The sequence below is a fragment of the Silurus meridionalis genome, chromosome 13 (assembly GCF_014805685.1).
Source record: "Silurus meridionalis isolate SWU-2019-XX chromosome 13, ASM1480568v1, whole genome shotgun sequence".
NCBI classification, from domain to species: Eukaryota; Metazoa; Chordata; class Actinopteri; order Siluriformes; family Siluridae; genus Silurus; species Silurus meridionalis.
In genome coordinates this window covers 11,029,120-11,056,509 of record NC_060896.1, presented here as the reverse complement: position 1 = coordinate 11,056,509, position 27,390 = coordinate 11,029,120, and the positions used below count along the sequence as shown (strand labels likewise).

The 27,390-nt window shown below is 37.6% G+C and overlaps 1 protein-coding gene across 1 annotated transcript in view; it reads left to right on the top strand.

Annotated features, from left to right (window-relative positions):
- Positions 1-5,653: 5,653 nt before the first annotated feature.
- The window catches only part of arntl2 (aryl hydrocarbon receptor nuclear translocator-like 2), a 28,091-nt gene continuing 6,354 nt past the window's right edge, over positions 5,654-27,390 (top strand). The window contains exons 1-9 of the mRNA XM_046865006.1: positions 5,654-6,401; positions 20,580-20,706; positions 21,011-21,064; positions 21,195-21,236; positions 25,084-25,241; positions 25,330-25,409; positions 26,011-26,103; positions 26,226-26,343; positions 26,476-26,622. Coding sequence (XP_046720962.1) covers positions 6,344-6,401; positions 20,580-20,706; positions 21,011-21,064; positions 21,195-21,236; positions 25,084-25,241; positions 25,330-25,409; positions 26,011-26,103; positions 26,226-26,343; positions 26,476-26,622 — 877 coding nt within the window. The 5' untranslated portion in view covers positions 5,654-6,343. The remainder of the gene's footprint in view (positions 6,402-20,579; positions 20,707-21,010; positions 21,065-21,194; positions 21,237-25,083; positions 25,242-25,329; positions 25,410-26,010; positions 26,104-26,225; positions 26,344-26,475; positions 26,623-27,390) is intronic.

Genomic DNA, 27,390 nt, shown 5'->3' with positions numbered 1-27,390 from the left:
TCTTGCCTTTCCTAACTTAGGATACCTGCATCCCCTCCAATCTTTACTCTCCAGGGCTTGTCCCATTTAGAGCAGGTCAGCAAGACAGGCAGCCTCAGGTCATTAAAGATTTAAGGCAGAGTAAGGCAGGTAGGCTCAGTGTTGTATGATATGAGCAGGTGTAACCAGAGACAGAGCTTTCTTTTCTCAGACCCATAATCATTCTGTGTTGGTATAACAAAGCCATAGCAGGTTAAAAAGTGTCAGCACTATCAATGACACACTGATGTAAGTATTTAGAATGCAGCCTCAAACCACCAGAACTAGAAGTAGTTAATTATAAGTCAAAGATAGATTTTAAATCCTGTATGTGTTTATTCAAGAGTCATCAAAACTGTTGTATGAAGAATATAATCAAGGCTGAAAAGCTTAGCTATACTGTAGGTTTCATCTATGACATAATCGGACAACAGCTTCAAGCTTCTGTCATCAAATCTTCAAATCATTAAATCTTTAGCGTACGCCCCTTTACAAATGCCCTTTGATAAATGTCATAGTTAGCCTGAGTATATTAACTTGTATAAGCAAAACTACGGTGTGTAATCAATTTAAACAGGCCTTTATGTTGAGAAAGTGTGTAAATAGTGAACTTCTTTTGATTCTGTTCATCATTTTATTGCATAAAATGATCATGAAAATGTATCTAATTTCTCTTCCAATATTTTTATTTTAAACGAGTGCTTTGCTTTTGCATGATGAAACCAAGAACTGCAAATTCCTAAGTGGCGGTGCGACACCTAGTGGTTTTGTGGAGGAAATGGTGATCAATGCAATGTTTTTGAAACAATCTTTACTTTCTGTTACTTTGCAAAAAACAACAACAACAAAACAACAAAAAACCTGCTAATAAATGTACAAGTATGTATTCTGAAGTATATAGAGCAAAAGAAATAAAGTGGTCTTAAAAGGCAGAATTGGTCACCTGATCTTGAGTCAAATGGCCATGCTTTTCAAGACAGAATTGACTACAAAACTGATGCAGCAAGAACAAGAACAAGCAGCAACTAATAGTGGCTGCTATAAAGACCTGGAAACCATCTTGCGGGAAATTCAGAATTCGGTGATGTTTATGGTTTTCAGACCAAAATATTAAAGTATTAAAATATTGTTTAAAAACCCTGTATTATATTTAGTTTGTTTGTAATTCCTTAACATTTAATGCAATATTTCTGTTGAAAAAATGTAAAAAAAAGTTTGAAGTCTACCCTTTTTTTCAAATCTTGGTTGCTTAATTTAAGAACCATCATGGTGGCTTACTGTGGCAAAATTCTGAAAACTGTGTCGCTGTCCAAATACTTATGACACTGACTGTTAAATTTGGTGTTGTGCAAGCAAAGTTAATTACTTATAATAATAATAATAATAATAATAATAATAGAAACAGTGTTTTCCTCACAAGCCACTCCCTTTTCCATCTTGTGAAAATAATACATAAAGACAAAAAAATAAAAGAATAAAAATAAAAAACAACGGAGCTTGTCATGAAAAAAATGTGCCATAAAGCTTCAAATAACAAGCCTGATTTGTACAAAGTGTTGACACTGTAGTCTCTTTCCAAATATGCCAACCAATTGTCTCCTCACAAAAATACTTGATCATATCAACTAACACACATCTGTTTATGCGAAACTTTTATATACACAATTACTATTGGAATCTCTTGCAGTTGGTACCAGTGACCTGTTGCAGAAAATTAATTAAAAAACTGAACAGCCCATGGTGTAAATAGCCAAAATGTAGCTATCTGATATGCAAATTTTATCAGGATCTCCACAGATTATTGAGATTATTGCGATTATTTGAGATGGTGAGAAAAGGATAGCTTCATATTATTTGCTTTCAAATATTCCAATTATTTAAAAATAATGACTTCATTATCCAAAGTCTATTTTTACTAGGTTGTAAAGAAAGAATTTACAAAAAAGCTGCACAAAAAATTACTTATGGCTTTGTTAATAACAAAATAATATATTACTTAGTTTCTCATGCATATTCAAAATATCTTTTAGAGAAACTGCTCTGCTAAGGGCCAGTTAAGTTGGAGGAATTTAGTTAGAAGTTAGAGGCAAATCCAAGCAAAATTTAAATCAATACAAACCCAATTGCAAAAAAGTAAAAAAAAATTTAAATGTAAATTAAAACACAATGCAGTGATTTGCAAATTTCATAAACCCATGTTTTATTCACAACAGAATAAAGAAAACATTGAATGTTTAAACTAAGGAATTGCACCATTATACACAAAATAAGATAATTTTGCATTTGATGTCTGAAACGCATCTCAAAAAAGTTGGGACAGGTTCAAATTTACCCCTCTGTAGCATCCCTTCCTCTTTTAACAACAGTCTGTATCTGTCTGGCACCTCAGGTGAGCAGTTGCATGAGTATAAGGAGAGGATTGTTGTCACATTTGTGTATGTTACAAGATTTTAGCTTTTTAACAATTCTGGCTTTTCTTTACCATATTTTTCGCTTTAATGATGACCAAATATTTTTAATTGGTAAAAAGTCTGGACTGCAGGCAGGCCAGTTCAGCACACACACACTCTTTAGTACAAATCCATCCTGTTGAAAGAGAAGTACATGATTTAGCATTGTCTTATGCAAGGTCTTTAGTGAAAAAGACGTCATCTGCATGGAAGCATTTGATACTTTAAATCCTGCATATATCTTTCAGCATTCAGCATTTATGTATGTGTTTCTGAGCCCATGCATTGATTTACATTACAGAATCATGCCTGTTTTCAATTCAGTGCCTCCTGGAAGCCCAAAGATTTTCACCCTTGAGTCTCCAGAGTCTTTGAATCTTATAATCATACTATGTCCAGTAGATAAAGAGATAATCAAAGATATAATTTGATTTTGAGGAACATTATTCTAAAATTGTGCCACAGTTTTCAGTTTTCTGCAAGTTTGTAAACCATGCTATTGGCCTGTTGCCACTTAACTTAATGAATTGCAAAACAACTTCATCATAGACAGAATAAGAAGGATTGCCCCATGGTAGTTTTCAGTTTCCCTCTCAACCTCATCTCATTCACTGCCTCCACACTGTACAGTTCCATTCCATCATCACCACAGGGCTTGGATTTATCACCAAATTGCTCAGGTTGTTGAGACCACAAGTCCCAATGCCACTTTCCAGCAGACCACAGATAGTGCTGGCCACTACAGACTGGTAAGACATGAGTGGCAGGCTAGTGCACACTTAAAAAAACCTAAGACTCCTGCTCTGTCCTTTCCTGTAGAGGGACTCTTTGTTCTCTTATTAGTCCAGTTGGTTGCTAGGAACTTGTAAATGTCCACTATCTTTACTCCTTAGCCTCATACGGTGAGGGGGGGATCTTGCCTGGCCAGAACTCCACCAACAACTACTTGGTTTTCCTGATGTTGAGATGAAAATTTATGTTGTTGCAACATCCTTTGGTAAGTTTTCTGTTCCTTTTTACTTAGGTGTTTTTGGTGTTAGGCTTTGAAAAAGCAACAAAAGAACAATAGGTCAGCTTGTAAATAGAGTGATTATTAATTACTGATTATTTACACTTTTATACTTACATGAAAATGATTGTGGCAAATTGTTAAGTAAAATTATTTGAACATAATGGAAAAATGTGCAAAAACTACAAGTATGCTTACATTTTTGGAGCTTTTTGTGCCTTTAGAATTATAGCCTTTATTCTGTATATTGTTAAGTGAATATTTTAGTACAGGTGCCTATTTTATATTTACACATACATTTACAGCATTTAGCCGACACCCTTATCCGGATCGATGCACAAAAGTGTTTTGAAATCTCTATCGATAAATACATCAATACTGGTTGACTTTGTTGCAAACTTAGAATACCCTCAGACTAAACTCTTAAGATAGGAATTATAGCACACTTTTATAACACAAAGATATAACACAAACAGAAAAACAAGTGTCAGTTCAAGTGTTCGAACTTTGAACAGGGAGAGGTAGGTCTTTACCCGCCTTTTGGACACCTAGGGGAAATTAATTTCAGCACCTCAGCACTTGTGCAGTACTAGACAATCTGAGGAAGATGGTTCAGTGCGAAGCGTGATGAGAGTTTTGAGGTAAAAGGTTGCTGGTCCATTTTTGGTTTTGTAGGCAAGCATCAATATTTTGAATCAGATGCATGCAGCTACCTTGAAGTCAGTGGAGGGAGCCCAATAGAAGGGTAATGTGTGAGAACTGAGGCAGGTTGAAAACAAGTCTCACAGTTGCATTTTTGGATCATTTGCAAAGGAAGAATAGTGTTCAGAGATAGACCTATCAGCAGAGAGTTGCAGTAGTCCAGTCTTGAAATGACAAGAGACTGAACAAGCACCTGAGCAGCAAGTGTTGACAAAAATGTAATCGTTCTAAAGTTGTAGAAAAGAAACCAACAAGAGAGTGTGGCATTAGCAACATGTGAGTAAGGGACAGTTAATTGTCCATGGTTATCCCAAGGTTGTGAGCAGTGGCTGGAGTGGAGATCAGAGAGTCATGAAAATAATTTTGGACCAAACAACAGAGACAGGTGACTGGGGCTGAGGATCACCTTCTGACTGGAAAACAGTCCTAAGCTTAGTGCCAAAGTTTCATTAGAGTGGTTTAAAACCACCTGAACCTAAGGGTGTTAGAGGAGCCCAGTCAAATCCCAGACCTCAATCTGATCTGTCTATAGAAAATGCTGCAAAAATATATAAACCCAGTTTTGCAAAGCTGATAAAGACATATACCATAAAACCAAATACAGTAATCCCCCGCTTTACCACAGTTCGAATCTCACCCCCGGTTTATCGCGGAATTGCATTTACCACATAACTAATTTGTTTGGTTGATTTTCCCGGCCTCTCGCGGATAACACGATAGACCAAAAAACTTATTTTTATGGAGTTTTATGTTGAAATAATAAAATGTAATAATAAAAATATAATTATTAATTATAAAATGAAGTAAAATGTTAATACAGCACAGTACTGTATACATAAAATAGCATTTTTGGGGTGGTGTCCGTTTATCACAGGCGTTTTTGGAACGTAACCATCGCGATAAACGTGGGATTACTGTATACCATATACCATAAATATATGCTTTTTTTTGTTAAATGGGCAAAATGACATTTTGCACCTTTAAATAAAAAATTAAAAAACAATTTCCAAGAAGTAGCTCTCAGTTTCAAAAAGATTGATGACCCCTGGTTTTTAGTGCCATATTGTAAGTCCTGCTTTGTCCTCTTGTGCACGCTGACAATGTAAATATTTAATTAGATAAAATAAAGAGTAATACATAGCACTTTTGATTATTGTAGGTTCTTATATTTGGAAATTGTTATTTAAATAACAAAAGCTTAATATCTTAAATATTTAAATATGCATAGGTCCCTATTCAAATGTGAGCAAATACTGACTTTGCATGTACAAATGTGTAGATTTCCTTTCTATTGAAGAATGGGTTCAGAAGATAAACTGATGGATTTGGTCTAAAATGGTTCATAAGGATGATTTTACACATAAATGTGGAGTAAATGGCAGCATTTTCAACATGTTCTGGATGAAGAAAAAACTAAGAAACTTTGAAAATACAAAGAAAGATTTGACTTTTCGGTTCATTTTTATTTACATATCGCTTTCAACAATGGACATTGTCTCAAAGCAGCTTTACACAACTAATGTGGTTAGAAAGAATGAAACAAATTGTTCGCTCAAGCTGCTGCCAATAATACATTTGTGTAAATAAAAAACGTTGACTTAAATTAGAAAAGAATGCGAATTGGATAATAATGAGGATGATAATAAATGAATAAATAAGTAACCAATCGCCCTAACAGAGGACTCGACCAGCTATCGACCGACATTACACACTTTTGTAGTCGTGACGCTTAAACCGATTCCTAAATCTCTGACCGCATTTCTCTCAGGTTGCATAACATATCGCGTGACTTGCTGCTTTACAGGAACGTGAGGGAACGGGGCGCGAAGGGGGCGGGGCTTTGGTCGCGGTGGGAGGAGCCACGTGCGTCCGCTTCCGCGTTTCCCCGCACGGTGTCTCCATCCTCTGCGTCCGGATCACACACACACACACACACACACCGCCCGCACTCGGTGCTCGCTTGCGGTTCTCACCGTCTCCCGCCTCCTCCGATTAATCCAGGTGACAGACGGAAAAGCCGAAAAAGTCCGTTTTTCATCCGGTTCTCCAGCACCCGCGCCTCCCTCCTCCTCTCACCCCCTCCCAACGCCCTCTCCAAGCGTTTACTACCGCCTACTCCTCCACATGCAGGCGAGCGCTGGGCCCCGGCGCACCGGCTCCAGCCATGTCGGCGAGCGATGCGGCGGCTCCTGCCGGTGACAGAGCCCCGGGGGGAGAAACAGGTAGGTCGATGGGGGGTGTTTAAACCCCGTATCCGACGTATCCACCGGTGGCTTCTTTTATTTATTTTTTTCGTGTACGCGGACAGAGTGCGGGCGGAGGGACTGGTGGAGATGTCGGTGTTCCTCTCTCATTGGTCTGCGCTCGCAAACTAGGTCAGTAGTTCAGTAGAGCAAACTCGCGCAGTGGAGGATTGACGCTGGGTGTTGCTGATGTTCTGGACGGAACTGGACGCATTGGAATCATTGCGGTACATTACAAGGAACAGTGTTCATCTCGAGTACATTTTATTCCACCCAGATGTAGAGTTTGATTATAATTCTGCTGCCAGGCCCGGAAACACGCGTCTATATAAACTTTGTTTTGTTTTTGCTCACACGTTAATATTAAGCCAAACGTACCCGATGTCATCTATGTGATTTTTTTTATTTATTTTTTTATTTTTTTTACTTATTGTTTTGTTGTACCCCTACTATATCACTTCTCGATTGATAAGAACTAAAAGATTCGTCCACGACCTATAAAGTAGCCCAGATCATCTCTCTTATCAGGGGAAGATAATAGAAAATTGTGAGTTTGACCCCCAGGGTCTGTGCACATCTCAGGAAAATAGTGTAATTGAATAGTTTTGGGACGCTTCCTAGAAGCCCATAACCTAGATTGTCCTGGTGCTTATGAAACGTGTGAATGATGTTTCTCTGGCATCATCCCAGGAGGTCTTATTTTATTTTAAGCCCTGCTTTTTGCTCTGAGTCAGGTTCATTTTTCTAGATAACTCGAAGGGGAAAGTCAGCATGCCTCCAGATTTATTGTTCAGGTCCAATAAAATGATCAGTGTTGTGTTAAGCAGGAGGATCATGTGGTGATCATGGTGATCTATATAAAAGTGGATGATGTTCTTATTGTTTTTTTTTGTTGTTGTTGTATGTGGATAGATCAGGAATGAAAAATGCACACTGTACGACAATGTAAACGATACGTTGTGTTTGATTTTCTTTCCTGTCAGTGTTCCTGGACCTCAAGTGTGCTTCTGCACTTGTGTAATATGTAGGTCAAACTCACTAGTGTTGCAGGCCAGAGCTCTGATGTCTTCACCACACTGTCAACAAGCATGATTAAACAACCCCAGTTATATTAATTACTGATCCATCCCAGTCTAACTTGTGTGTGTATGTACCTTAAGAGTAAAGCAACACTGCTGTAAAGTCATGATTTCATTAAGTAAACCGAATATATACAATATATCATGTGTACAGTGTTTTGGTGGTGGTGGTTACAGGAACTGGTTTTATCAGGGTCCAGAGTCTATACCAGAAACACTGCGTAAGACTGGATTAGTCATCAGTCCATTGCAAGACACTGTAAAAACACACCTGACACCTATAAGCTATTTATCATAAAAAAAAAATAACTTGCAATATTATTTTAATGCAGGGAGCAAACAGACACGTGGAGAACATGTATGAAAGTCAGCGGCAGCGTCTGTATCTGCTATGCCTCCATATATCTCATACTCCAGTTAATGCATTCAAATACATTCATGTATTTAAAATACATACATTTTAATGTGTTAATTGTCGATCGCTATTGCCTATACATGTTTTGGAACAAAGATTTAGATACTGTGTGATCGAGCAATAAAAGCAATTCTATGTTTAAGCTTTATGTCTTAGGATGTTCGCAAGTTGTTTTTACACTAAAAGCAGTTTACTTCAGTCGAACCGTTTTTTTTTTTGTTTTTTTTTTGAGTAATGTGATTTTACACAAGTTTACTTCCTGTTTCTGATTCCTGGCACTAGAGTAAGAGTTGTCGTTGATAAAAGGTATAAAACCTGACTGGGACTGGAGCACTAGCACATTACACTTTAGTGTTTAACAGCCTCTGGTTTTATTTTACTTTTATTTATTATCATTATTTGTTTTGTAACATCATCTGGCTAAAAAAGATTTTATACAAGATGGAAAATAATGACGGCCAAAAAAGCGTTTCACTTCACCTCTTGTTTTTCAGTACCAAACCAAAACCATAGCAAAGTGATACATCTAGAGCAAACCTGTGTCCACAAAAGGTGTATATTTACTGCACAATCGATCGACAGTTCAGAAGGAACCTGTGTTTATGAGCCACTCCCTGAAATAAGTCCAAGAATTCAAGAAAAATCAGTGAAAACAACTTGCACTGCTCTTTGATTTCGTCCCTAAAAGTCATCCTGCCTACTCCTTACATGTTTTAGTGAAGTAGGTTTATATGGTATATGTTTGTTTTCCTTTTTTATGACTTTATAAAGGTCCTGGTTTGGATAAGGGGTAAAAAAATGTTTCAGTAAGCACTTTAGGTCCTGGTTGCATTGTATCTGGTGTCTATCTCAGGGAAACAGGGAACAAGGCAGGAATACGTACTCACTGGGACGATTGTTTCAGAGTTCTTGTAGAATCTGTTTACATAAAATAACTAACCAAAACACAGGAAGGATGTGTGGATTGCTCTCGAATTGCTTTGGCTAACGGAGCACATCTTTCCGTTTGTCATGTAGTAGGTAAGAATAGTACACGTGTAGACGATCGCCATTTTATACGCGAACCTGTAGTACAACAGCACACAGTTACGTGTATAAGTTGAAAACAGTGAGTTAGTAAATTCTCGAATGGAAAATGTGCATCGTGAGAAGCGAGAAAGAAAGCGCCTTATGTTTGTGGAGCAAAAAAAAATAAATCTGTGCAGAATTCTGTAGCTTTATTCCCATCGCTTGGTCAGTTCCTCAAGAGCAATAACTTCTGTCTGAATTGGCGCACAAATGCTTTTTCGTGTCTGAGGTTTTTGGCATGGACGGTCTGAACCAGCTTGTTCTTGTAGTAAATTATTTGCACATAAAACGTAAGCGATTGGAATCAACTCGGAAAACGGGCACGAGAAAGGCCTCCTGTACCCTGTTCGCACAGCTGGCGTATAACGCGAGCCAAACCGTTCTCAAAAGTAGGTTAAAGTAGGTTATTTTCAGCAGCATGCTGTTGCTTCACCTTCTGCTTCGTCTCTGAGAAGACGGACGGGCTCAAAGGACCTGTTGGCGAAAGCAGATTACAATCAGCAGACAAGCGCTATGCACGAGTTCTTCCTCAAGGCCATAAAAGCAAAGGCTCTTCTTTAAAACAGTTGCACGGTTTTCAGCTGCTTTCGTGTGTCATCTGCTCGGAAAATAATGCAGCCGAATATCCACGTCCCTCACCTCCCTGCCGATAATCCTATAAACGGTATGCATAGTATCTATGAATATTCTTAATGCCATACTCATAAAAGAATCAGATCTGGTGAATTGGAAAAGGTCTGTGTAATATACAAGAGAATGAAAATATAGCAAGACTGGAAACTCATGTCATGTTTTTCCACATACAGCCTGCAGTTTCACACTTTATAAAATGTACTACATGTAGCAGTGATTAAGGCATTGGTTTCTGTGGCACTTTTTGTGCCTGCTTGTTGGCATATTCATTGGCACACAACACAAAAATGGGAAAATTGTCTTTGCAGTGAAAATTGAGAGAATTCTGAACTTTCAAATAATTGCGCATCGACATGTCTGGATCTAGATGTTAATTAGACTATTAAAGGGTTAAAAAAGAGCTTGAGCAACATTGTTTTGGAAAGTAGTGCCTCACTGGGTGATGCGCTGGATTACTTATCTGAAGGTTGGGCATTCAGGACCAACAGGCTGCCCTCTTGATCAAGGTTCTTGAATCTCTCTGCTCCAAGGGTGCCAAACCCTGAACTCTGAACCCAAATTCCTACCAAACTGGCATAATTTCACTGTTCTGTAATGTATGTGTTTTTGGACATTCCTTTCCAGTGCACTTTACAGGTTTCAGTCAGGGGATTGAGTTGGCCATTGATCCAGTTTGTGTTGGACGTGAGTGTTTTATATTTATCATTTGGACCTGCTGAAAAATCCCACCACTCAGAACTTACTACAGCGTCTAACTTTCATCAACATCTTCTGGTAGTAGATGGACTCTTTGTCCTTGGAAGTTTCTTGGGCCCCTTAAGGGGGGGAAAAAAAGCACAGCCTCACAACATCAGAGATAGTTGATCATGCTGAACAGAGATGAGATGCTTTTCTGTATATCCATTCTTCTTACATCAAATGCACCTATAGTCAAACTTCTAGTACTGTTTATTAAACTTCGGGTGCTTATGGTATCTGAAGTTCGATAGACCAAAAAAAAAAAGGTAAAGAAAAGAAAATGATATTTTGTATGTTAAGTAATTCTTGGCATGGAGGTGGTGTCTGGCTGCTGTGATGTGGGCAAAAATACTGTGCTATTCTGCCAATCTTATTTGATCCTTTTGCAGAAATGTTTGCACTCTTAGCAAAATACACCAGCACATCTCTACATCCAAGATCAGTAGAGATCACCTTGTTTTAAAGCTAAGTCATTTTTGCCCTAAACACTAATATGGGTGTATGTTAAAAGCCATCGCCTGATTCGTGAAGATCAACACACACGTCTCATTTGATTTATTATTATATTATTATTCATTTGCATAAAGGAATAAGAAAATGTGGCTCATTTATACCCCAGTGAATCCACTGACTATTTTCCAGGTCAATTAAAATAAAAGTAAAACACAAAGGGGAAATATATAAAGGTACCATGCGTCTGAATTTCTGAAGGAGATAATAATTTACTCATGGACAGGTTTTAATGTTAATGGCTCTGGGTTTTTTCAGTGTTTAAATAAGTAACATTTTTTCCTTAAGATTTCTCTTACTTATTTAGCAATAATGCTAATAATTCAGAGCTAACTGCACAAGCCCTTTCCTGTTTGTTGTGTGTGATAATGATGTATATTTTGCTATGTGCGTTTGCTGGTTTAATATATACAAAAAAAACGACACCCTAGTTTAATGAATATTTTCATGCGACCTCCACGGTGGTGTGATCTGACGTCAGAGAAACTAGAGCAACATGGACACAGAGAATTGTCCAGATCTTGCATAAAGCAGTAGCAGATTCATTGATTCATTGCCTTGATTATTATAGAAATAATCTTTTATAATAAGTGCATGACCAGATTAGATAAAAAAAAAAAAAGAAAGATCCCACACGTTTGAAAGTGAGGCTAAATGTACTTTGTGGAACAGTTATGAAAACAGTCCCACTTTTTTCCTTTATTATCACAGTTTTTTTTTTTTTTATAAAACTTTTATTGACGCTTTTTTTTAGGTTTGTGATGTATAAATCTTTTCAGTGTTTGACACTAATAATTGTTCACTTTGCAGTGTAATTCAGTGATTAAATGTAAGTGCTTTTCAAGAGGTTCTTTTGTAGTCTTTCAAGATGACTAATTATATTACAGAAATCTTTTTGTAAGTGGGTTTATACTGCTTTAAAGCTTTTAAAAGTTTATATTTTTGCACATTTTTAGGGTTACAAAGAAATCTACATAAAAAAATGCGAACGTCATGGGTTTTGTTCCTTTTGTTGCTTTCTTCATACTTCCTTTAGACTTCTTTTTTTACAAAAAGCAGCATCCTGGGAGAAACACAGGCATGTTCAAAAGGCAATGAAATCTTCCTACGTAATTTGGATGGTGTCGATTTCCTAAAGAATACACACAGTTAGAAAGTTCTTTTTTGAACATCATCTTCCATATTGTCTCCATTTGCTGTTTTTTGCTCCACTCTTCTCTTCTACTAGATTCTGGAGTGTAGTAATAGAGGTTTATGCTCATTCAGCCATACGGGTAATAGTAAAGCCAGCTACTGATGTAGGATGAGGAGTCCTCCAATTCATACTTAAAGCAGACCACTCAAGAGCTTCCTCTCCAACCCAGCTAAACCCTTTCTTAATGGAGCTCGCTTTGTGCACTGGGGCATCGTCATGCTGGAACAGGTTTTTGGTCTTCTAGTTGAGGTGAAACTTGGAGGCTACCTCATCCAAATATTTCTCTATACATTTGTGTGCCTTACACAATTCTGTGAAGAACCTCATATGGCTGGAATAGTCAGGTGTCCCAATACCTTTGTCTATATAGTGTATGTTTTTCATGAGTGTTTGTCTATTTGAAAGGTTGCAACACTGAGTTCCAGGAGCATCTCTTGTATTCTGTCATTTTCGGGATGTGTGTATACATTGCATCAGTTAGACGTTCTTCAATACTGTAGTAAAAGCATAATTATTATGATCTAGGCTATGCTACATTACTACAAATACATCTATCTATAATTTCTCCCCTAAATGATGTTGTTTTTCTTCTTGGAAATGATTTTTTATAATCAGACAGTTGTAAAAATGTTTATGTATTATTTATGGTTGTGGGTTGACTTGGTTTCAAAGTCACTTGTGTTATCTGTCATTTAAAGGCTTAGTCGGGGCTTATGCCTGTTTAACCAAAACCTAATTATAGTTAAATGGTAAAAAGACATGGTGTGTAAGACAACTGGCAACTACGGTAAACTGCCTGGTAAGAGTTGCGTTCAACTTTTCGCCAACACCTTTGTGTGTCAAATGCAGTTTTGTGTCCAAATGTAAATGATGGATCATGGTTATTGTGTTTGAACTCAAAACCACAATTGTGTGTGTTGGTGTATTTGCTGTGCACTCATGGTAATACAGGAAAATTGAATGAAGGTAATATTGTAAACAGCATTACCTGTGTAGCCCTTCTTCCTCAGGGTTTGATTATTTTGAGATGTTTTTCTGCTCACTACTGTTGTAAAGAGTGGACTATTTGACCACCCGACAGCATAAACCAGACTAGCTGTTCTCTTATACCAACAAGTATGTCACTGTGATCACAAATTGCCTCCTTTCAGATATTTCATGTAATAATGAACTTGTCTAGCTGTTCAAAATGGACAAAATAATGGCGTTCTCTAAAAGGATGTCTAATGTTGAACAAAAATTAGCATTTCTCAACAATATTTAATTGAATGTGTTCCACACATTGTAGCAAAACAGCAGAAATAAATAGATTATAAATATAAATTTAACATCAATGTGTCCAAATAGATTTATCCCTCATAACCAAAGCCAGTGGTGATGGTGGAAATGGAAAACTCCCTGAGATGGTATGAGGAAGAAGCCTTGAAAGAAACCAGACTCAAAAATGGAACCTGTCCTCATCTGGTTGACACCGTATGTTTATTCATTGTAGGTTCATTATTGGAGTAATCAATTGTTTAGAAATTTGACATTTAGAACTAAGATTTTGATATGTCTGGTTTGACATAAATAAGGGGTCACAAGATTGGGTAACTGCACTCAAAACCAGTATATAACCTGTTTGCTCGTCTTTGAGGGAAGTAGTGGTACACTGTGTTTGTACGTCCATCACTCTGGCCATAAGATTGCAATGAAGCTTGAATTATTCATGTATTTGAGGGTTTAACTTATTGAATCTCTTCTACACTATGGTAACTGATTCGCTGCAGTGGCTGATCTTCCTGGGAAATTTACCACACACCACCCATAGGAGCTGCCTTTCCAGTCTGGCTGCCACTAAAAGTTAAGAATGAGGAAGTTAGATGGTTGAGTATTGGGCATTAATAAATGTGATGGAGAATTGTCAGCATACATGTATGTGTGTGTCTGAAGAAAATCAGCGCTAGTCAGTTTCTATAAATCTCAAAATAACACTTGAATTGATAAACAAGGCCTTTGGTATTTTTGTTTGCTTTTAACACTAGATTATATAGTAAAAAAACATGCATTGAAACTTTGACAGGGGTGATAAATCTGATTCAATGAGTAATTATGCTATATTCAAGTAGTATAGTACATACTTTATATGTACATACTTTATAAGTATTGGGGCACCTGACCGTACCAGCCTAACCTGGAAAAGTCAGGTTACCACAAAGTTGGAGGCAAAAAATGGATGCAGTAACATCCAATTTCCACTTCATTTGAACTAAGAGACCCAGGCCTGTGCCAACATGACGATGCCCATGTGCAAAAAAGGAGCTCCATGAATATATGAGTTGGAGTGGAAGACCTTGACTGGCCTGCTATAGAGCTCTGACCTTAAACCTCTGACCTCTGGCTGCATCCCAGGCTGCCTTACCCTACATCAGTACCTGACTTTACTGAAGCTCATGTGGCTGAATGAGCACAAAGGTCCACAGCCACACTCCAAAATCTAGTGGAACATATGGAGGATATAAAACAGCCAATGGGGACTAAATGTGCAATGGGATGTTCAAAAAGCACATAGGAACCGTATGGTCGAGTGTCCACAAATCTTTGTCGATAAGGTTGGTGCGGGTTTATCTCTTCTGATTATAGAGTTTTAATTCTATTCAATGTGTTGAACAGCTTTTGTGAAATACTGAAATGCAGGATGTGTATATAAACAGGGTGTGTAAATGCGGAGATGGATCAAAATGTGTCCCCAACAACACCTTGTGAAGCCTAATAATCTTCACTCATGAGCCCAGGATTAAAAAATCAGCCTGCTGCTGATCTGTTAATGGCTATTTAGGTCACTGGGCCTATGTTGCGCGTTTAAATGGAAAAGCAAGAAACGAAAGCTGGGTCTGCCCTGGCCCGTTCCATTGAACTCAGTGACTCACACTCGTACTTATACCGCTCTTAAGAAGTGAAGAAGTAGTGCAGGGCCAAATCAACATGCTTATAGGCTTAGCAGGAAAAAAAAGCTTCAAGCGTTTTTTTTTTTTGTCCACACACACAGACCACGGAAAAGGCTTTTATTTATGAATGGGATTGTGAGTTTCGAGTTGTATAAAAGGAAAATGGTGAATTCCAGTTAATCATATTTTAAATAGAGTGTTATATGACTTGAGCCATACTGTCCACACTGACCTAAAACATAAACTGACCTCTAAAATATGGGGGTTTATTTATTTATTTATTTGACATTGTTTAGATGTGAATGAAGCTGAATCAAAGTAGAGCAAACCCAAAGTTTTCTTTTATTGTCCTTTTCTTGTCCCTGACCTCTCCTGATTCGAAACAGCTTGAATATCATATTTTGAGTATCCGGTTTGTTTGCTGATTTCCTTTGAGAGAGTGACCTTGCCGATGCAAAATTAAGGCTTTGTCTGTCAAGTTTTGTGATCTTTGGCATTTTGAATGGAACGAGGTGATTGAAAATTTGTCTTATTAAAACGCTTCAAATGAATTCAACTCCTACAGTGCATATGTTATGCTTTAGGCATATTTTGTGTTAATCCGGTGTAATAGACTTTTTTCACAGCAGTCATTCTGACATGAAATATTAGGATAAATAAAGATGTTAGCAGTATTTTCTGGTTATATTCTACATAAAGATTGGACTCTGGAGCAATGGAAAAAAGGTCATGTGTTCAAGCCTGTGGGTCAGTGTTATGCTCTGGGGTTGCTTTAGTTGGTCAGGTCTAGTTTCAGCGATGTTATGTGCTTAAAAATGAGGTCAGTTGATTATGAATGTACTTAATAACCAGGTTTTATTTTCCTTTGCTGATAGCCTAGGCATATTCCAGGATGACAATACTAGGGTTCATCCTTTTTGATTGTGAAAGAGTGGTTCAGGGAGCATGAGGCATTTTTTCCACCCATGTATTGACCATTACAGACCTTAGCCCTATTGAGATTCATTGGTATGTGCTGGAGAGGACTTTATGCAGCAGTCTGACTCTCCCATCAACAGCATTAAGTTTTTGGCAAGAACTTAATGCAACTTTGGATGGAAATATGTGTTGACATAAGCTTCTTGAAACGCTGTCAATTTGTGTGGTTGTTTGTAATATACTGAGCATTTAGAAAGTATTTGGACCCCCTTCATATTACATTTTTTTTGTTGCAGCCGGATATTACAATCGTTCAAATAGATTTTTCACTCATGAATCTACACTTAGTACCGCATAATAACAATGAAATTAAAATTCTAGAAATGTATGTTTTGTCTTATAAATATATCCCAAATCTTCAGACCCTTTACTCTGCTCAGTTGAAGCACCTTTGGCAGCAGTTTTGAGTCTTTTTGGGTATGACTAAACAACGTTGCACACCTGGATTTGGGGATTTTTTTTTACCATTCTTCATGGGAAATCCTCACAAACTGGGTTAGTTTGGATAGGGACTGTTGGTGGACAGCCACTTCTAGGTCTTTCCAAAGAGGTTCAACAGGGTTCATCTCTGGGTGAGCCACTCTAGGACATTCGCAGAGTTGTCCCTAAAACCCTCCTGTGTTGTCTTGGCTGTGTGCTTAGTGTTGTTTTCATGTAGGAAGGTGAACCTTCAACTCAGACTGATGTTCTGAGCGCTGTGAAACAGGTTTTTTTTGAGGATATCTCTATACTTTGCTACACAGTTCAATCTTGGTTTCATCGGACCAGAGAATCTTGTTCCATATAGTCTGAGAGTCAATCGGGTGCCATTTGACAAACTTTAAACGGGCTTCTATGGGTTTCATACACTGAGGAGAAGCTTCTGTTTAGCCACTCTGCTCTAAAGCCAAGCACGGTGGAGGGCTAAAGTGATGGTTGTCCTTCTGGAACCATGTCCCATCTCCACACAGGATCTCCAGAGCTCAGTCAGAGTGATCATCGGATTCTTGGTCACCTCTTTTATTTAGGCCCTTGGCCGGGGTGACCTGCTCTAGGAAGTGTCCTGGTTGTGCCACACTTCTTCCATTTGTGAGTTATGGAGGCCACTGCGCTCTCGGGAATCTTCAGTGTAGCAGCAATTGGTAGCCTTCCCCATATTTGTGCTTTGCAGCAATCCTGTAGGCACTTTGACCTCCTGGACGTGACTTGTATATGCGTTGTCAGCTTTAAGGCCCTCTATAGAGAGGTGTGTGCTTTTCCAAATCACGTCCAATCCATACACTTTTTCCACAGGTGTACTCTAATCAAAGTGTAGAAACATCTTAGTAATAATAAGAGAATTGGGTAAAAACCTGAGAGTCATCTGAACTTATTTTTACATTTTGCAAAGGGTCTGAATACCTCTGTACATGTGATATTTCCTGTTTTTTAAATTTAAAGGAAAACATTCCAGAATTCTGATTCGACGTTGCCATTATAGGCTAATGAGAGTATATTAATTAATATACATTAATAATTAATGTATAATATTTGTAGTATCAGGCTGCAACATAAAATAAAATACAATAAGTGAAGAAGGTCTAAAATACTTTCCGAATGCACTGTATATAGTGTATGTTGGTATCCAGTGCACATGTAAATGGAAAATAATAATGTTGCTGATAGTTATATTATTAATTAATCATAGTAATTAAGTGATTATTGTGGATTTTTTTTATTTTATTTAAATGTTAAAACCAAATACGTTGTTCTAATATGTTTTGTAAAGACCTCGGGATGTTTCCAGAAAATCAATTTCATTCTCTGTTCCAAGGCAATTTCCATGATGGCTTCCTCCCAGCAGCAAAAATAGAAACCGGAACACACTTAGGGTTTCAGTTTGCTTCAGCAGATTCTTTATGTTGGAAATGTTTTGTTCTTTTTCTTTTTTTAAATTTTAAATGGACTAAATTTCTTCAGGACATAAATATTGTATATACATGAATATATATATATATATATATATATATATATATATATATATATATATATATATATATATATATATATACAGCTTGCAGGGGTGTTTTAAACACAGTGAATCAAGTTTGATTAGAGGAAATGTAGTATATAGATTATGGCAGATGGGTGAAAATGTAGCCCTCTGCCCTGTAAGAGAAATGTCTGCTTCCATTGTTTTGTCTAATGGCTGCTACAAATGCCATTAGTTATACCATAATAGCTGCTGGCTGGTAAAATGTGTTCAATGCCAAAATATGAGTCTGCTGTATGTTTTGTGAATGCTTGCCCATTGTTGAAATCTGCATCTACGGGATGTACTTAAGAGAATTCACTGGTGAAGTCTCAGAAAACACTTCCTTTTAGCAAACTTATTTTTTTGTAAAAATCATCACTTTTTAATGCCTGTTTTCATCTCCAGTTTTGGTCATCTGGCAATTTCCACCCTATTAGCAAGCTCTCTTGTCTCATACGACAAACAGCTACCATCCAGGAAGGGTGAAGGTTAATGTACTTCCTCCAAAACACAAAATACAAACTGCTGCTTGTGTCATCTTACCGTACTAGTTGCCCTTGTTTGCAAATATGAGCTCATAAACACCCATGATTGGTTAAAGTGTCCCTCATTCTTGGACTCCTAGCTTTAACCTGCTATGGCCAATGATAATTCCCAATGACCTTTAAGTTAATTAATACAGAAAATGATATTTTATATCATGTAATGTAAATGAAATATAATTATTTCTAATAAACTAAAATAGAGGTTCGCCTTTGTAGTAAAACATGACTTGAACATAGCATGACTACCAGACGGTCTGGATTTCTGTTTAGTTTCCTCATTGTTTACTTTTGGTGATAAGACTTGACAATGCTATAATGTTACTTTGTATATATGTAAAATTAAAAAAAAGAAATTGCTGTTTTGGAAAAAAATCTAGGTTTCAGCCGTAACATTACAAACCATAAAACCACCTGCCTTGGTGTAGGTACTCATCACTGCATATCAAGGACAGCCCTCAAAACCTGTCATTTTGGAGATTCTCTGACCCAGTTGTCTAGCTGACATGATCTGACCATTGTCAAAGTTACTCAACTCCTTCTGATTGCCCAACTTCCCTCCTTCCAACACATCAACTTTGAGAACATTAACTGTTTTACTGCAGGTGCCTCTAACAAGATAAGTGCTAGTCATTTCATCTATGTGTTATGACTCATTGGAAAGTAATACGAAATGTTACCATGTGCAGCATTTTTCTGGGACACCACAACTCGAGTCCAACAGCCATGCCACAAGTTACTAAGATGGTGTTTATTTTGCCATTCTGACCTTTGAACAATTCAACCGCATTATTCATTGCGCTGGTTTTGTATGATTGGCTGATTTAGTATTAGCATGAATAGGCAGGTGTACTTACAGTAGGTTCCTAATGAAGTGGCCAGTGAGTGTATGTTAATATGCATTTTCATGGCTGACTGATGTAGGGTGAGGAGGCCTGGTGTGCATTCAATGGTCCAGTTCATCCCATAGCTGTTTTTTTAGAGGTGAGGTCAGAGCTCTATAGCAGGCAACTCAAGAGTTCAACCAATGTGAACCATATTTTCAACCATCATGAAGCTGGAATTGGCTGGAATTAACAGGTTTTCTACTTCAAGTGAGGAGAAAATTTTAATTTCTACCACATCCGACCACATATATACAGCTGTGTGCCTCCAATCTTGCAGTTTACAGAAGAACCACATATCTCTCCAAGGTCAGGTGTCCCAATACATTTCTCCATATAGTGTATGTTTTGAAGAGTTCACCTAACTGAACAGAACTGAACAGAACTCACACACACTCATACACACTCACTTACACACGCACACACACACACACGCTCACTGTGTGTTACTGTTACTGAACTGAACTGTACAACCTGGACTAAACACATTCATCACTCATCTCGATCCACTCCATCACCATTTATATATTTATTATTATTTATACTATATTCAGTACAATGTTTATATTCAGTACAATGTTTACATGCTGTTTTTGCACCTTTTATACTACAGTATAATGTTTACATGCTGTCTTTGCACCTCCTTGCTGCTGTTTTTTTTGCACTACATTGCTCTTTCTGTTTGTATTTTCTCCTGGGTATAGTTTTTACATTCACCTCACACAGTACTGTATATGTAAGTATACAGTAGGTTTACTAGTCGGCGCTATACTTGGTTTTTGTCTTTTGTCTTGTCTTGTGTTGTCTGTCTGCACTCTGTCTGTCTGTACTGTTCTTTTGTTTGCACTGTTTGCACCAGGCTGCACTCGATGCACTTTATGTTGTTTTGTTGTTTTTGTGTAGCACCAGGGTTCCGGAGGAACGTTGTTTCGTTTTTACTGTGTACCACTGTGTATAGTAAAAATGACAATAAAAGCCACTTGACTTGACTTGACTTGACTTGACCTATTTGAACGATTAATCGCTTATATTGAGTTCCAGCAGCATTTTCTATATCCTGTAATATTTTGGATTATGTGTATTTCAGACCAAAACACCTCAATCAGTCTTATTTCTATATTCTATTCTATCCATATATAGCAGAGTCTTTTTACACAAATGATAAAGACCTGTTATGTGCACATGTGTGTTTCAGGAGATGCATTGGAGGAGGATCTCCAGAGTCACTCTGTCTCTGTTTCCAGTCTGATGACCCCCTCTTTAGCTGCTGACATGGCGTCCAGCATGGAGGTGACCAGGAAACGCAAGGGCAGCATCGATAAGTGAGTGTGTGTGTGTGTGTGTGTGTGTGTGTGTGTGTGTGTGTGTGTGTGTGTGTGTGTGTGTGCATTTGTTAATATTTGTCCATGTGTAAAGGTGAGTCGAGATTTGTGTACTGGCAAAAATCGTAACTAAATCAAATTGTAGTTTTGCATACAGCATTTAGATTTGAGTCAAACTTAAAATCCTCTGTCCTGAGTGTTATGAATGAGTGCTGACTGACACGTGTGTCTGTTTTATATTAAATCATGGTATAAGACTAGCTGTTATTTAGCTTGCTTAATCACTAAGCCACTTATTTTCCAGGGAAACTAAATCGGTGTCAATGCTGGATGAAGATATGGAGGATGATCAGGAAAGGTTCTCTCTCTCTCTCTCTCTCTCTCTCTCTCTCTGATGACATTGATTGTTTTTTATTTGCAGTGCCGTGCCTTTTTATTTATTTATTTATTTTTTTTTTTTGCTCAATTTTTTTGCTGTTATTTTTTAGGTCAGAAGGGGACGACCCACATGTGAAAATCAAGTGTTTTAGGTACTGAAAACCAATTCTATAATTTTTTATTTATTTTATTATACACATTATCTAAGGCAGTGATCCCCAACCCCCGGGCTGCGGACCGGCACCGGTCTGTGGGTTAATTGGTACCGGGCTGCACAGAAAGAATACATACCTTATGATAAAGTCTGTTACACTTAGATTATTTCCGTTTTATATATTATCTGATTCTGAATGATATTTTATTTTGGAAATTTACCGGATTCTCTCCACCACATCTGTCTATGACTCACTCTTGATGCAGTTCATAATGCCTCGGTCACATGTCTTACCTCCATCTGCTACCTTCTTAAAGGGGCTGCGCCGGCCGCTAACACATAATACATTACCGCTAAATTCAAACCCCCAAACTAGCAAAATGAACAAAAACAAACACAGTGGATTCACGTTTATTATTATATCTAGGAAATACCAGTTTTTATGCCGGTCGTATTATTTTAATTTGTTGTATTTATTCACCACACCTTAAAGGCCGGTCCTTGGAAATATTGTCCGAAATTAATCCGGTCCGTGGCGCAAAAAAGGTTGGGGACCACTGATTTAAGGTACACTTTAGAAAGATACTTTAGGTACCACATTTGCAGAATGTCATGAATGAATGTCATAAATGTCATTGAAATGAATGTGATTCTTCTTAGTTTTTTTTTTTATGGAAAAGGAAGAGTGGCAGGTTATATTATATACATCACCCAGCCTTACAAGGTTCAAGATGTTTGTCACAAATTCGTTAAATGCAGAATACAACTTGCAGTGAAATGAAAAAAGCACGCACAATTGCAAGAAATATGCAACACACTGTTTGTCGCTAGCAAGCTGATGTAAAAACCTGCACACAATTAACCATCACACGACTGTGATCTGTATCAGGTAGAACTGAATGGGCAAAAGGAGTTTAAATTAGGTCAGAGTCTTGATTTGTTTTTTTTTTCCTATTAGTCAATATAAAGGTGTTAATACATCTGCTTCACGAGGACCTATTTCACAACCAAGATCATAGAGGATTTTTTTTATTCCCAACAAGTTTCCTTTTGGAGCATTATATGAAGAAAGGGTAATTGAATACTCGTGGTATTTATATAGAATTTATATTATAACGAGTATAGTGCTCCAGACCAAAAATAATAAATTACGAGTAATATTTTTGCCTAGATCGACCATATAAATTTGCACACTATGACTGAATAATCTGCGTGTTATGACTTTTTATGTGCGTGTTCTATGAGGAATGGCCTATCACATCATTTTTTTTGACGTAATAAACGGAGACGCATGCGCCGCCTACACCTTACACCTTTCCTCATCAGAAAAAAACGTCAAAACTAAAAATATCCGAGTTTTTCCAAACACTCTCCTGCTCTATACAACTCTTCCGCTGATGACACACCTGTAGTAAAAAAAGCAGGCTGCACTTGTGCCAGCATTGGTGAGAGGGAGAACGACAGAGGCACTGAGGACCATCTTTCTATGTCAGTCAGTGAAAACATAAATAAAAGTGGCAAAACACATTTGAAAACCTCTTGGATTCAAGAGTTTTAATGGCTGAGATATGATCACAAGACGCAGAAAGTGTTTTGCCACTTCTGCTCTTAAGCAGGCAGAGAAAAAATACAGATCATTTATCAAAAGAGACAATAAGAAAACATGGTGATAGGAAAAGCATAAAAATGCTCGTGAACTGATAATCGTGAAAAAAAGTGCACCACAGAAAACACCGTTAGCACTCGCAGTGTCTCATGCATGCGGACTGTGGTCCGAAAAAAGAATGGAAAGAGATAAAAATTAAATTGAACACCGCCTATATGATCGCTTCAGTTCCCAGGCCATGCTGTAAAAAGATGGCAGATGTAAAGGCGACAGGATGACTGGAAGTAACTGGAGCCAATGGCTCCTTAATTAATTTTTTTTGTCTGGAGCCCTGCAGTAGATGAACTGATAAGATCTAGGAATTCATCTGATCTGGGACAAGGTCACAGCAAGGTCAAATGTATGAAATATTGAAATATATTTTATGTCTATTTCTGGCATGGGTGTCAAGTTTCTATATGTGGTGTCTTTTTATTGCACTTTATTTAATGGGTGTCTTTATATAAACTAATATACAAGAGAAAATAAGACACGCTTCTTAAAATGAGCAAGTAACTTATTTTCATTCAAAAATCACAAATATATAAATAAATAAAAATCATAAATAGAAAAATAAAAATAAATCATATTACTCTTTAAAAAAGAAAAAAAAAAGCACTGTATGGTGTTTTCTTTGTTTTAGTCTGAAATGATCCCAATTTTGGGGATTTTTTTTCTGTCGTTTTTTTCCGGCCTGAATCTTATGGAAGCCTGTTTTTGCCATAAAAAAAAGTTAGCATAATTCCGACTTTATTTCTCGCAATTTTGACTTTATTTCGCATAAACACTTAACATTTCCAACATCTAACACCGGTAACCATGTTGTCGGCCTGAAGTTTGAAGCTGTTGGTGTATGAACGAGGCTCCTCTGCTTCATCTGTCTTGTTCCATGTTCTCCAGAGCTGATTGTTAGACAGAGTTCTCTCCAGGGATCAGAGGCTAAAATGGGCTTCAATATGAATCTTCCCCTTGCTGTTTTCTCTTCGTTCCTATATTTTTTTATTCTGCAGCGTGTGTTACTTGTCCAGGACGCTCCAGAGTTCAGCGGGTGGCGCGTCAGTAGTTAAATGGACTAAATGAAGCAAATAATTTGCCTTGATTATTTTTTTCTATTCGAGTTACTCGAGGAATCATTTCAGCTCTAAGTGTCTCTTTTTTTCAGCTGATGATTGACCACACACCCCCACTGCCACAGCAATCAAGGCTTTTTTTATGCACGCATCTAGGAATGTTTTACCCAGCATTCAACATTAGATAGCTAGTTACTACCAGTGTGTTGCATATTTCTCTGTAATTTATTCTTTTTGTACTCCGATTCTTTAATCTCTTAGCTTGCGCAATAAATTATTGATTCTGATAACATTAATTGATAAGTCCATGGAGTTCGCTTGTATTTTGATAACCCTAGCAATTGCTTCTGATTTAGGATTTTTTTCTGGCACTAAGTGTCTAGAACAAAGTCTGTCAGCGACAGAGTCGTCTGTTCATTGGTGCTGACCAAGATTAGCCCCTTGTCAGATAAGACATTGTATCATCCAATATAATGCCTTTATTATGCTGGAAAGACTCATTAAAGGTCCTGATTTATCTGCTAGTTGTCTTTGACATTTTAATGATGCCCAGATACAGTTACTAATCTATCCTCTGGGGTTTTTCTTAGCATTGTTCAGGGAAGTTTCTCTGTCTCAGTAGCACATGAGGCCTCAGTACACCTACAGACAACAATTTTTCATTCAGCACATTGAAGAAACATACGATGCTTTTTGAAAGTCAATCGAAGTGGATGTTGCTTTCAGGGGGAAATAGAGAGGGTCCTTTGTTAATGGTCATTAGCTACATGGTGAGAATTGCTATTAGGGAATGTCAAAGAGCCAGTGCACTCAGACCAGCCAGACTTTTTCTCATTACTTTTTCTTTCATTTTTACTTTTTTTTTTTTTTTTTTTGGCAATTGATTGTATTTTCACCAGTGAAACATAAAACTGATTTTGGAGAAGTGGCACTGTTAGAAATGTTTATAATCCTTATGATCTTTAGATTTTCTTTGGGGGTGGTTTGAAACTAAATCTAGACTGGCTTAAATTAGTGTCATGCACAGTTGTACCTTTTGAACAGTGTAACATTCAATATTGTGTGAGAATTTAATTTGATCATGTCTGAATCGCATGCAGAATGTCTAAATGTAAGCCGTCTATCTATAGGGAACCTCACAGCCAAATTGAAAAACGGCGTCGGGACAAAATGAATAACCTGATCGACGAGTTGTCCGCCATGATTCCCACCTGTAACCCCATGTCTCGCAAGCTTGACAAGCTCACTGTACTGCGCATGGCCGTGCAACATCTCAAGTCACTAAAAGGTATATTTCTTATGTTTTTCATTTTTCCCTCCTGCTTGAAAGGGCAGCACCTCACAGCAGAAGCTTTTTTTTGTTGTTGTTTGAACAGGTGCGACCAGCTCATTTGCCGACGCCAACTACAGGCCTTCATTCCTTCCTGATGATGAGCTCAAGCACCTAGTTCTCAGGGTAATCTTGCAATATGTACTTCAGTGGGAGAAGTGTGATGCTGTTACTGGAGGCCAAAATCAGTTTGAAACAGGCCTGATGATAGACACTGGCATAGTCAATCATTGACATCTAAGCTCATGTATGACAAAAAGATTATATGACTCTTTATTGGAAATGCTTCATGCTGCCTTTGAGACACAGCATGAGAATAGTCTGAAAAGATTGGTTAGCTCACTTCACCTATCCTGGATGAAGGTGTCAGCTTTCACTCTGCCTTGCTGGTAGACGCAAGATGGAGAAGAGTGCAGCAGTAAATTTATTTGAAAATATTCCACAAAACAAAGTTTACAACCATAGAACTAACTAGTAGTTTATAAAAAGGTCTTATGACCCCATACACACGTCAGGTAAACCTCTGTGGGTCACCACTACAAAAGTGGAGAACCTGCATTGGTGCCATGTGTAGTATCTGTTTCTACCTAGAATTTAAAATCTGTTTTTAAAGAGCCACCTTTTGGTATACAGATAGATCTTTTAGTGTCCTGGATGTCCTCTCTAGTCCAGCTGTTCTTTGTATGTTTTTCATTTCACTGACCTTTGTGATCTCTGTGTTGCCTAGGCTGCGGACGGATTCCTGTTTGTGGTTGGATGTGACCGTGGGAAGATAGTATTTGTTTCTGAGTCTGTTTCAAAGATTCTGAATTACACACGGGTGAGTGCTTGTTATTTATAATTACAGGTTGTTGGGTTTTTTCCCCCAGCCTGGTTGTAAACGAAATGAATCGACAATTTATCACACATTTATGAGTCAATTTATTGTTTTATTTTATCTAGCCAGAGCTGATTGGCCAGAGTTTGTTTGATTATGTTCATCCGAAGGACATAGGAAAAGTAAAGGAGCAGCTCTCAGCCTCTGAACTCTACCCAAGGGAACGCCTTATAGATGCCAAAAGTAAACACTTTCAAGTGATTAGCAATCCTTATTTGAAAACATTTATATACCATTATTAGTATAACCATTTAATATGGCCACGGAATGTAACATTTGCATATGCAATATCTCCCGTGTATGTATGTGGTATAGCGGGACTCCAGGTGCAAGCTGATCTGCCCGTAGGAGCCACTCGACTCTGTTCAGGAGCTCGCCGCTCTTTTTTCTGCCGAATGAAGTGCAATAAAGTTGCTGTTAAAGAAGAAAAGGACTTCCAGGCCAGCTCATCAAAAAAGAAAGGTTAGCAGTACAAACCAATGTGCATATTCTCATGAGTATTCTGTTATTCATCTCAGTCCTCTTAATATGTTCAGCCACGTTTGCTTTCTCAATATAATATAAAGCTGGAAAAAAGCGCACACAGCAGTAAAACAATAAACAAACTGTTCCCAGACTCCTCTCCATTGTTTTAAGATCACAAAGCAAACCTAGGCACAAATCTGTCTAGAATCTTTGCTCTCTCAAATCAAGAGACAGATCTTTGCATTTCTGAAATACATTCTCGTTCTTTCTTTTTTCCTGTTGGTTGTTTAAAAAAAAAAAAAAAAGGAAACTCCTATTCAGATTCAGTGCTACAACCATTTGTTAAGATTTTCGAGGTTTGCTGAACATCTAATGCTGAACCAACTACACTTGACCTTATGTTTATTGAATCAGAATAAGTTCAGTTCAGGAGCCTCACTCAAAGGTCTAGTCTTTGGTGTTGCAATATGTTTTCCGACGTTTAATGATCCAAAACAAACTCTGTTAAAAGTATTTAAATTAGCTTAAATAATTAGCTTGTATTTGTTTAATCAGAGCTATTATACATATTTTTCTGTGATTATTTAAAGTACAGATTATATAAAAAGTACAGGGTGGAATGTGCAACGCTATCAAATATTTCATTTCAATACATCCTGGTGTCTGCTCACACGTTCCCATCGTTCAAAATGACTGGCATCAAAGCGTACTGCAGCTGGAGAAATAATTTGATGTTATCTATACAAGTTTTACAAACTGCCTTTG